This window comes from Anopheles merus, unplaced genomic scaffold (assembly GCF_017562075.2).
Source record: "Anopheles merus strain MAF unplaced genomic scaffold, AmerM5.1 LNR4000410, whole genome shotgun sequence".
Classification (NCBI taxonomy): Eukaryota; Metazoa; Arthropoda; class Insecta; order Diptera; family Culicidae; genus Anopheles; species Anopheles merus.
The window spans coordinates 34834-46738 of NW_024427990.1; the positions used below are offsets into that span (position 1 = coordinate 34834).

Genomic DNA, 11905 nt, shown 5'->3' on the forward strand with positions numbered 1-11905 from the left:
TTCTTCCCTTAGCGCGTGTTTGGTGGTAGTGCCTACTTCGCCAAACCAACTTTTTTTGCTTCCACTTCATAGATCAGCAGTCGCCACATTTTCACAACGAAAACCTCCGCCTCCTCGTCGAGAACCTGTAACCAAAAAAGTAGAATACGGAGAATGAAAATGATAGATCGATGTTGCTTCCGAACGTGTGTTACTTACCATCTGAACATCGTCCAGTATACCCTGGGGAGTGCTACCGGCTAACACCTTGGAGCAGATGAAATCCACCAGCGTTGGTTCCGGTTCACCTATATACTCAATTATCTTTTTATTTATCCATGGTCGAATCTTCTTCTCGATCGTACTATCGATTTCGTTCCAATCGAGCGGATAATTAAAGAGATCGCTCTTCTCCGTTGGTATCTTGTCGATAATACTCTTAATATTTTTGCGCTTCTCTTCCTGCGATTTTTGAGTTTCTCGGCTCGATGCATCATCTTTTTTGCCTTTCGATGATTTTGGCGCGCTACCCGCCGGTGTACTGTTTGCCGTTCCAATCGGTGTGTCCGCTTGACCCCGTCCATCCTCGTACTCTGTAGAAAGTTACAAATTACACGATAGTATTAATACCAATAACAAGTTGCTATGGCAATCGTGAGTTTGGAGCGTGTGCTTACCTAATGGTACAAGTTTTCGTTTTTTCGGTCCGTTGGATTCCTCAGTGTCGTCATCAAGGCTGTTGAATACGTCCTTCATTTCAAGCTTTTTCTTTTTGGCATTCACGTTCAGATTTAGACTGATCGTTGGGCCTACTGCTGATTGCTGTGGCAGAAGTTGCTGATGGTGATGATGCGACGATTTGTCCGATATAGAGTTCATCTCACTGTTACTATTTGCTTCGGGACTTTCGGGAATTCCGTGCTGCGAGTTCGATCGCATCGAGTGTCGAGAGCTATCATCATCCAGCATTCCTCCAGAACCACCGTGTGCAGCCGTGCCTCCACTACCGTGCCCCATCAGTCCGAACGAATCACGCGTTTCAGAACCTGCATGAGGCGGATGTTGTCCAGCAGACGCGACGCGTTGCTCCGTTGCATTATGTTGACCGTGGTGCTGATGATGATGATGCGGATGATGGTGGTGATGGTGGTGATGATTGCTATTTGCCATTCCATCCATTATGCTGGCAGAGCCTGAACCTGGCCCATTAGAAGTACTGCTATTCGCGGCCTGCAGAGCACTTCCAGCAGGTGAATTAAAGTTATCCTGCCCACTGGAGTCCGATTCGATTGGTTCAGCGTCGACCGAAGCAAGTTCCCTCGAAGCTTGTGCCAGTACGTAGCGCTCTTTATTCATGCGTTCGCGTTCCTTCGCGCGCTGACGCTCTATTTCCCGCATACGCTCCCGTTCCAGCTCCCGTTCGCGCTGCTGCGATTGTTCCAAATTTACGTCAATCAGAATCTTGGGTTTGTATAGATCCTCGCGTTCCTTTTTGGCTTTCTCGAACTCGAGCGTCGGGTTGTCATACTCTCCGCTGAATATTTTGTTCTTCAATTCATCCAACTCCTCCTGTTCTTTGTTGCGATCCTTGGAATCGGCGTCTGCTTCACGAACTCGTTCAGCAAGTCTTCGCTGTAGCTCACGACCCCTGGGTAAGCAATACAAATCAAACGTGAAAAGTCAGTAGAAGCAACATAAAACAAAATATGTCTGTAGTATTACTTACTTATAGTACTTCGGATCATCACGATCGTCGTCATAGTCCTCAAGAAACTCTTTCAGCCGTTTCGCTTCCCGCTCACGTTCCTCTTCCTTGCATCGATCTTTCTCCCGTTCCTTTTCGTAATCCTTGGCCTTCCTCCTTTCACGAGCCTCCCAGTTGCGCAACCGTTCTTGGTACGCTGCCTCCTTATCACGGGCCTTTTTCTCCGCTTTCTTCCGTTCCCGAGCTTCCTCTTCTATTTCCTTCTCCTTCTGGATGTCACGAGGATTCCGGTTCACCTTGATATCTTCCCGCTCTCGTTCACGTTCACGTTCTCGTTCCCGTTCCCGTTCGCGTTCCCTTTCCCGTTCCCGTTGCCTTTCTAAATCACGTTCACGTTCTCGTTCGCGCTCCCGTTCGCGCTGCTCTCGCTCGCGCTCACGCTCACGCTCCTTGTCACGTTCACGCTGCTCTCGTTCCCGCTCACGGTCGCGTTCACGATCACGGGATCTCGATCTGCTACGCCGTCTCGACGAGTTCGAAGGTTTTTTGTCCTTGCGGGGTGATACTGAACGTCGTTGTTTTTCCTCCGTTCGCTTTTCCTCCCGCTTCTTGCGCTCCTTTTCTTTTTCTTTTTTCAGCTCCTCCTCTTCGGTGTACTTGCGAAATTTGCCTATTTCTTTATTGATAATGTCGCGCTTCCCGTCTTCAATGTCCACCGTTTGAAGCATCTTTTTCTGCTTGGCTTGAGTTTCTTCCTGTTGCTGCTCTGCCGCTGCCAGCTCTTCCTTGAAGTCTTCCAGTATGCGATTGATGCTTTCCATTGCATCATCATCGCCCCGCTTCTCCGACACTTCGTTGGTTGTTTCAGCGTTATTTTCATCCTCACGGAACGAATCAAGCAGCGCTTTATTCTTGGCATCCACCTTGGCCACCAGCTTTTTTCCTCCCACCTCTAGGTCGTGTACCAAGCGCACGGCACGTGCACCCCCGGCAGGACTGTTGGACAGGATTGGAAACATAGATCAGGAAATATTAGCATTCATCAACAACTGGCCCATCGTCTGGAATACTTACTCATATTCGCAGAATCCAAAGGTTGATACACGTTTCCAGTTTACCACTGTGCCGCAAGCTGCTAGTATTTGTTTTATCATGGGATCTGGTACCTTTTCGCTGATATTGCCTACGAATACGGTCACTATCGGACCATCGTACACGGGTTCTGGTTGGGGTGGTGGTTTGTTATTGTACATCTGTGGACGAGACCCGATTGTCGCCCCGGATCTGAAACTCCCTCCTCGGTTAGACGGGGGTGGCTGGTTCATAGCAGGCATCATCGGTTGCTGTAATTTAGTATTCATATTATCACTGATGAATAGTATTGTTAATCGACTGCTTTAATGTATCATTTTTTACCTGTACAATTGGTGGAGCGATGTACGGTATCCCAGGGGAAACGATGGTGGTTCCCGGAGGACGAGGATGGAAAGACATGATGCTGATTTGTCAAAGTGCCCTTGCTTATCCAAAGAGCAGCATCAATTGAACCACACAGCGTTTTGACAATAATTTGCTGAAATAATTCACACTTGTGTGTTTTGATTAAGGGGAGTGAACGCAACCTATACAAAACTATAGCTTGAATCGATGTTGTTCAGCTTGTAACCTAAGTGAAGACGACTCTGATCAAGTTAGCTGCCAGTCGTTTGCACACCAGAAGGTTTGCTCCGGAAGCTTCAGGAAAGCGGATGATCCAGCTTGTCAACAATCGATTTATGCTGTTGCCTTTACACCCACCAGCAGCCCAAAACAGTTGCTATGGCGGTACCTACACAATTTGATTCCGCTGGCCAGCCCTCCCCGGTTCCTTGCTTCGATAACGAGATGCACACACTGCACACAGCTACACGCACGTAACCCCAGCCCTGCGGACTCGCGGAGGCGCGCTAAGATGAAAACGAAGAACCTTTTTGCTTCTTATTTTGCTCTTCAAATTCCACAAATGCTGCTAACTTTAACAGTTCATTACAGTGAATCCCAAATTGGGAGGACTGGGACGACCTTCACCGCACGAGTCTAGCTAAACGCGAGCCGGTTTTAGCAGGAATTGAAGAATTATTTCTTTTAGATTTGCTGGCCCGTGCGTGCAAAAAAAGATAGGAGGACTTCGCGTTACTGAAAGTTTGTCAGGTTAGTTCATGCAGCACATTTTGACAACTGATTTTTCATCGCATACATGACTGCACATGAACTGGTGGCGATGGCCTAAAACATCGCGCACTCGCCGTTAAATAAGATTTATGATTCATTTTTCTTATCACCAAGTTTGTCTTGAATAAACTTACACAATAAAAATTAAACAAAAGAAAAAACAATTCATTTATCATCGCCAGTGCAGCAAGGCGCAAAAATATGGAAAAGGATATTATGTCAGCAATCGTCAGTGTTGCTGCTCGTTGTATGACCTGCTTATTTGGTTGATTTCCTGTCACGAGCATGCAGTGAAAAAACAATAAACAATTTTTATCAAAACCTCTCTTTACCGGTCGGAATCATGCGTGTGCTTACCGATGCAACTTGCATTAGAGTGCTTTGTGGCCAGAAATTACTCATAGGTACGAACAAACAAATAATCATACGGTTTAGAATTACTTATTTATTTTATCTCTGTGTTGGACGAACTGTACAGGCATAGGAAACCAGTTGCTGCTCGTGTACCGCTCATCAAACGGATCGACGCTACGAAGGATCGCTCCATTGCCAAGGCTAGTGGATAAAATTCATGGAATAGAGGCATGCGTTATGAAGGAAGAACAATGGCTCGTGATAGTTCACGCTGGTCGTGCAACGTACAGTATCATTTTAGATTGCCAATCCCCTACGTTCTCTGAATGTGCTCTGCTCGTTATTCCGGAAGAAATAGACCTCCATCCGGTACCTTTCATTCGACGACGGTTAAACGACTGGATTAGCAGGATCTCACTGCTCTCTTCTACCGAGCTGTGCATTGTTACCGCGCATGGAGTAGCAGCGTTATTGAAACGCGGCGATAGCGATCGATTTTTGCAATGGGATGTTGTAGATAAAAGTCCGTGCGAGGACGGTTCTACGCTCTACTGTTCCACGATTACTGGCCAACAGTGGGAGAACGTTATAATACTTTCTGGCACTGCCTTAGGTCTTTTGCTGATCTGGTCCGTTGATGGTCCAAACCGGGGCAAAGTGTTAACGAGTGTCTCTGCCCATAACGGGGTCATTTTCTCGATATCGTGCAATTTTGATATAGGCTTGCTCACAACTACCTCGGATGATCGATCGGTTAAATTTTGGAACGTTAAACTGTCAGGTAATAAGGATAGCTGCTCGCGGGCGATAGAACTGCGTGAGGAAAGATATTGTTTCGCCCACACAGCTAGGGTGTTTCAATGTCGTATCATAAATGGAGGTAAGTTGTTTCACTGTTGATATGATTGCTCACTGTTTTTTTATGAATGAAATCATAATTTTAGAACACCAAACTCTGGTTGCATCGATCGGGGAGGATTCACACCTTTGCCTTTGGACTGTTGATGGAGATCTGGTGCTGAAGAAACGCTTAGATGAAGGACCCACATTATGGAGTATGGATTATGATCCCCCAAGTGCCACGATTTTTGTAACAGCGAGCAATGGAAACTTACATAAGTACTGCATACGTCATGCCATCGACGACGGGGACGATCTTTGTAAACACAAAATGCCTTAACAGACATCAGCCCCAATTTGCAACGAAACGAGCATTTGGCAAAAGTTAAGTTCTTAAACAATGGATACATGGTAGCTATAACGAACCACAATCAGGTGATGATTTTGGATAGTAGTGGCACGATTGTACAACAGCTTGAAAGACTGGATGATTTTAAATGTAGTATTATAGAAATTGGAGCAGCATATCTATATCTAGCTGGTGGCTGCTGTGTGAAAATCTACAAAATCGGCAACGACCAACCCACTCATCTCGTAGGAAGCGAAAACATAACCTTCGACAAATCTTTTGAAAATGAAGCCGGCGTTGATGTAAAAGAGAGTTCCATAAGGTCATTAAATTACTGTACACGGTCGAAAAGAGTGGCCGTTTGCGATTCTAACGGACGATGCGTTGTGTTCGATGAGACATTGGCAGACATTGTATCCTGCCATATAATTCCTAACTCATCTGAACGATGGCTGACTGCTTTTGTGGTACTCAATGAATCATTGTTGCTTATGGCCGATCGTTCGGGACACTTGTACCTTTTTGATAAGCTCCAGGTAGAACCCGCATTCAAATTAACGAATGTGCACGGAAAGCTAGGCATCACTGCAATTATCGTTGAGGAAAATTGCCTGCCATTAACGGATGTGTACAACTTAAGAACCACTGGACATGATGGCCGGATATGTGAGTTAGCTGTGAATTGTAGGACACGCACATTGGAACTCCTTACGTTCAGCAAATCGGTCATCGGATGGATCGATCGCAAATAGTACGCGGCCCAAAAACGTTCTACCTTGGCTTCAACGATTCACACTTCCTCGTGGTGGATGATTCCAATGAGACGTTTGTTCAGTTTGACTGTGGCGGAGGACACCGGTGTTGGGATTTCTTTTACGAACCATCAGCGGCAATCTTCACGTTCGTGTTCATTCAGCATAAAAAACTGAAAAAAGTACATTTTACACCACGCAACAACGGTGGCAGTGGGCTGACACTCTCACGCTTCAACTGGCACACACGGGCATGTAACGTGTTGCAGGTAGCGAAGCATGGAAATTCTTATTTATTGCTTTCCGGAGGGGAGGACAATATTCTAAGAATCAACGTTTTAGACAATGGGCAAATAGTGGAAGCGCCTCGTAAGCACCTGTTTAGCCATATATCAAGCGTAAAAACGATTCTAGTCAAACGGCTTGAAACCGGTGCACTGCTCATGATTTCAGCCGGCGGAAGGGCACAGATATGCTTAACCAGTATTGATATGGACAGTTTTCGCATAAAACAGGAGTATGAATATATGCTTTTGGCCACCGATTCGGAGCGCAGCCGATGGAAAACGAATCGACGGTCCACTTTCGATCCAGAAACAAAGTTTATGTGCGCGGCCTTTCTTACCAATGATCGAATCGTGTTTGGCTGTTCTGATGGGTTTGTGCGAATATATCAGCTTTCTACAACCGATCGTCAGTTTTCAGTGTCCCTGACTGGTGAAACATTTTACGGACGATGCATTTTAAAGATGATTAGCATTGATATTGATGAAAAGTCAATTTTCATAACAATGGCAACGGACGGATATTTATGCTTCTGGGATGCATCCTGCCCAACGGAGCCCATCTTCCGACATCGACATCATACCAGTGGCGTGAATGCAGTCGATGTAAAGCAAATTGGTGCGGGAAAACTCGTGTTTGTCACCGGTGGCGATGATCAGTCAGTTACGGTATCGTTACTAGAAATGAAGAAATCGAATGAAAAGCTACAGGTACGAGTGCTGAAGCATTTAAGTGAACAGTATATGCATACGGCACAAGTTACGGGATTAAGTTGCTAGATAACGATAAAATGATTAGCGTTGGTGTTGATCAACGGCTGTTTGTGACCAGTTTTTCTAGCTATGATAAGCTTGTAGTCGAAAGCACAATCAACACATGCATTGCGGACGTAAAAGGAGTATCGTTCATAGAGGAAGATAATGAAGCAATTGTGTATGGTTGCGGTATTGAAATAATCCAGCTACAAGGCACATTGATGAACAGTAAAATGACGTAGAGCAATAAAGCCTTTAGATCTTCTTTCTGTAACTTAAAAAAGTAGGTTCATTATGAAAAAGAATGCAACAATTATACCAAACCTATTTTACATTTGATCAACAGTTTTCATATATTGTACCATAGCCCAGTGCTCTCCAACCTTTTTAGGATCGTGGACCACTTGGCTTTGAAAATACATTTGCTGTGGCCCACATTCATTGAAGGGATACATTTTTTACCAGGTTAAAAGTTTTTTTTATTAAAGACATGTTAAAATCTTATTCTAGACATGCATGTTAAAAATTTTATCCTAATTGTGGGGAAAATGCACGATATGTGTAGTAATAAGCTTTTCTTTTCCAAAAATAAATTATTTTGCGGACCACGTCTGTTAACGCCACGAACCACAGGCTGGAGATCACTGCCATATACCAAACAACTATAACAAAACTTTGACTACAACATAAGTTTTAATTCGTTTGAAAATAAGCTACTTTAAACTAAAATAAAATGAAATTTATCTAAAAGTAAGTTATGCTAGATAAACTAAACTACATTTTTGCGTACCTTTTCTTCTCTTGTTAAACCCCACGAGTTAAATAAACAATTAAACAATCAAGGATGTTCATGTACAATTCGTATCAAAAAAAAGAATTGATCATCAGCGAAATAATTTTAAAGATCTTAGTTAAATTCTTAATAGCAAATACCAAATTTTTTTCAAGTGTATATCCGAGTTTTTAGAGAGATACAGTGCATTTATTTAAAGTAGCAAAATATAGCTACGACTCATGTTCGACTTTATAAAACTCCCTTTTCCCTATTTTTAAATCATTCAAAATTAGCCCAGTTCAGACAATTCGAAGAAAAAAAGAAACGTTACTGTTTGGCAAATCACGCGTTACCCTGTTCCTGCATACAGCTGAACGAGCTAGTGCACTCCGACGATTGAGCGCTGCTACGCTCCGGTGAGTTCTGGCGAGTGGTGGATTATAGTTGGCGTAAGAAGCAGGAAATGTTCGGGTGGGTGTGTTTTCTCTGTTGTGCCAAATGGAGCTTGCTTCGGGGGTTTCACGAATTCCAGAACTCGAGCTGTAACGGGCTGCACGTAGCCATTATGATCAGAGCAAGCATCCTTGTAGCACCGTGCCACACGCACTCATTTTCTTGCCATAATTGAGTCAAAACTTATTGTGTTATAAAGAACAGGTGTTTATAAAAGGTGAAATTGTGTTTCTAATTTAGCCACGGTGATTAGTGTTGATTATCTACTGCAATTAACAGCTAACGCTTCGCGGGTGTAAGGACACTTTCATTGTACTTAGTGTTATGCTACCTGTCCATATGCCAGGACAGGAATAGCAGGGGATCTAGTAATCGATATTATGTACTTGCTTGAAGCACATCACGTCCAAAAGAGGAAGGCCGTATTAGGCGTTGCTATGCTACATTGACTGTCGAATTTTAGTGAAAAAAAGGAAGAATATTCCCAAAACCACTCGCCAGTTGAATTCGTCCGGAAAGGTGAAAGGGCAGCAATGACGGTTCTGATTAGGGAGTTTTTCCCTTTTTCGGCATGATGGCCATAGTCATTTACTGCGCACGACGAAACCGACGGCTACTGCTGTTGCTGCTTGTTCGAGTGTTTTGAAGCCGTTCGGATTTGTATGGCTTCGTATTGGGTTACTGCGAGTTTTCATCGCACGAAGAGCCTTGCGAAAGGTCGTGAATCTTCCCGCGTTCTAGCCAGCGCACGGTGTGTGCAATAGTGTGTGATGTGAATTGAGTGTCATTGTTGGGAAAGAGTTTGTTTAAAGTAAATGCTATACTAATTCTGCTACCGATGCCCGGGTTTTATAGTCAGTGGGGATAAGCTCAGCAGGAATGCAAATGAAACCGTGTAACATCTGTGCAAAATATACATACGTGATGTTTTCATTGTAATTACGAAATAATAGAACTTCTGTTATTGCAGTAGTGTGTTCTTAAAGAGGTGTATTTTGTGCTTGTTGGCAAATCAGTGTTTTTTGTGATGAAAGAAATTTTGAGATGACTATTCAAATATCCTTCGTCAAGGTTTAATGCACCTGTCAGCGTGATGCCTACATGTGAAATGGGAAACCAATGAATGGAACTTATGTAAGTGATTGAATCCAGTATCTTTCGTAACTATAATACATCTATCTAACCATCGAATCCTCGCAAACAAATACCAGAATGAGATACATTTTTTGTTTCTTAAAAAAAATGATAGCTGAAATCCAAAAGTGCTGTTAAGGGTCCACTGATGATGATTTATGTTGTACATCTATCGATTGCTCTGGGACCTTTATTGCAGCGCTTTTGGGTGGACTGGAATCAATGTGTGAATTGAATGGTTAAGCCAAAGTTCAACTCGGTTAACAGGAAATGTGTGTGTGATAAGGCCGCTTTTATTCTTCAAAAAGAAATCCCATGTTAGCTTCTACTACTTTCATGCATACATTTGCAACATAACACAAATATAGTTTTCATCATACATTTTCCATTTGTTTACGGTATTGTTTAAACGTGGACTGCGTAGTTATGTTGTTGGATAAAGAAGAATGACACAAGCACTTGCCTACAACCCATTCTCAATGTTGCTGATGAAAAATAAACTATTCTTTATCGCATTATTTATTCAAACTATTCTCCCGTACGACTTCCAATCGTTCTAAAAATACTATCAATGAGCCATACATACTCTTACAAACGTTTTTTTGCTGGAAGATTTAAATTTTTAACTACAGAAAATCAATAACATACCATTACCATCGGTTCAATGTCTGTACGTGTGTACAACGAAGGTTAGCATCGCAATGCTCAAACTACTTGTTACTACAGTAAGCGAATCGTAGGCATTTTCGATGCTGACGTGCTGCATCATTTAACGTTGCGGGGTAAAATAAGAGTGCTAACAGTGCTTCATATAATGACAACATAAAAGGATGCTAAACATGCACACATACACACAAATGTTTTATTATGCAAAAAAGTTATACCATAATCCAGAAACGCTTTCTGCTTGCTCATCATCATATGCTACCATTCAACAGCTACATCTCGCAAAGCTTTTCCTGTTTGTCTTGAAGAGCTGTAACAGTTTGTTTAGTGTAAACTTGCTTTAGTCGTCGGCCAAGTCCTGGCGGGCGTTCGTTCGTTCGTTGGCTTGTGAAGGATTCTCGAAAAACAAACAGAAGAAACCAGCCACACAACATATTTTGGATCTGCACCGAGACAATCCGTTACGATGAGAAGCCCTAAGCCCGCGCTAATGCATGGAGGCGTACGCGGGCATCAAGTGATGTAGCATTATCGATTTTAAATAATCGTATATAGAAAGACAAAACCACCGACGTCGTAACAGGTTTTACTGTCCATAACCAGATCGTGCTCATCATTCTTTGGTTCGAAATCCTCCCCGTCTACACCGACACACGAGCAACCTACCGATGAACCATAGTCATGTATAGTAGGCATTGCAAAGCCAGATCCAAGAGACATGAGGTGGCGCATGTTGCTAAGACGTCATACTTCCGTTCTGTCGTGCTATTTCTAATCCCTCGCCTGTACTGGCGATAAGCACGAGCGCAGGACAACAGTGTGGACGCTGAACCTGCCAAACGTCTCATCCCCACCCACTGCGGGTGCTACCCATATCCGTTGCGTTTGTCGTTAACGTATTTGATTTCGTGTTCCTGTTACATTCCCTGGTGCTTTCGTCACGAATTGCGGGACTTGCGGCTCGTGGGCTAAGTTTAGCGGCACGTTTTGTTTGTCCAGTGGTGATGTTTTTTGGGCTTATTCGCGGCCATAAGGGTACACTATGATCGATTTATTTTTTCGACCACAATCGCCAACGTTCCACCGCAGCCTAAAAGGATAATATTCCACAGAACGTTAGTGTTGTGGCCAGTAAAACATGAATGCTTAAATGGTTTAAGGGAAGGTATTTAATTAGCATTTCGTCGTGGTACCAGGAGAATGGTTAGAATCATCCAGAAATACAGTTTATAAATAGCATTTGTAGTGGATTGTTCTGAGCTGTTTTTATCGTAATGGAAACATAGAAAATCATGTACTAAATACGACGCGCCAGCTTCGTATTTTGTACATGATGTTTGTATGTTTTCATTACGATAAAACAAAACAAATCCCTCTACCAGCACCTTAAATTAACAACAACACAAAAGCACCTTATTCATGTTACACCTATTAAGCATCCCTTTATACTATTATTGATCAAATTCTAACATTCTTCTACTAGAGACTTAAACATTCATAGCAGTGAAGACAATTTATTTTATTTTATTTTGTTATGCCAATTGAATTTTCCATTTTCAATGTGAGATCTGAATACTTTCTATCGAGGAAATAGCCTAATCACTTAAATGTATTTTGCTCTTCTTTAAAAGTAACAAAGAATGCATG

The 11905-nt window shown here is 43.0% G+C and overlaps 2 protein-coding genes and 1 pseudogene across 4 annotated transcripts; 2 read left to right on the forward strand and 1 right to left on the reverse strand.

The window, feature by feature from the left end:
• Positions 1-29: 29 nt before the first annotated feature.
• Positions 30-3879, reverse strand: LOC121602325 (RNA-binding protein 25-like). Of its 3 annotated transcripts, none has more exons than XM_041931100.1 (7): positions 3517-3879; positions 3101-3257; positions 2759-3027; positions 1706-2680; positions 657-1627; positions 199-572; positions 30-125 (listed from the first exon to the last, which is right to left on the reverse strand). In XM_041931100.1, exons 2-7 carry the CDS (start codon positions 3176-3178, stop codon positions 33-35), a joined length of 2760 nt encoding a protein of 919 aa, XP_041787034.1. In that variant the 5' UTR covers positions 3179-3257; positions 3517-3879; the 3' UTR covers positions 30-32. The 3 variants fall into 3 exon arrangements, with proteins under 3 accessions (XP_041787034.1, XP_041787033.1, XP_041787032.1); XM_041931099.1 differs by having other exon boundaries at positions 3101-3272; XM_041931098.1 differs by having other exon boundaries at positions 3101-3879.
• A 338-nt stretch (positions 3880-4217) lies between these two features.
• Positions 4218-5429, forward strand: LOC121602329. Its single transcript, XM_041931105.1, has 3 exons — positions 4218-4299; positions 4374-5129; positions 5194-5429. Exons 1-3 carry the CDS (start codon positions 4239-4241, stop codon positions 5427-5429), a joined length of 1053 nt encoding a protein of 350 aa, XP_041787039.1. The 5' UTR covers positions 4218-4238.
• Positions 5430-6171: 742 nt separating this feature from the next.
• LOC121602330 lies at positions 6172-7683 on the forward strand (annotated as a pseudogene).
• Positions 7684-11905: the final 4222 nt, after the last annotated feature.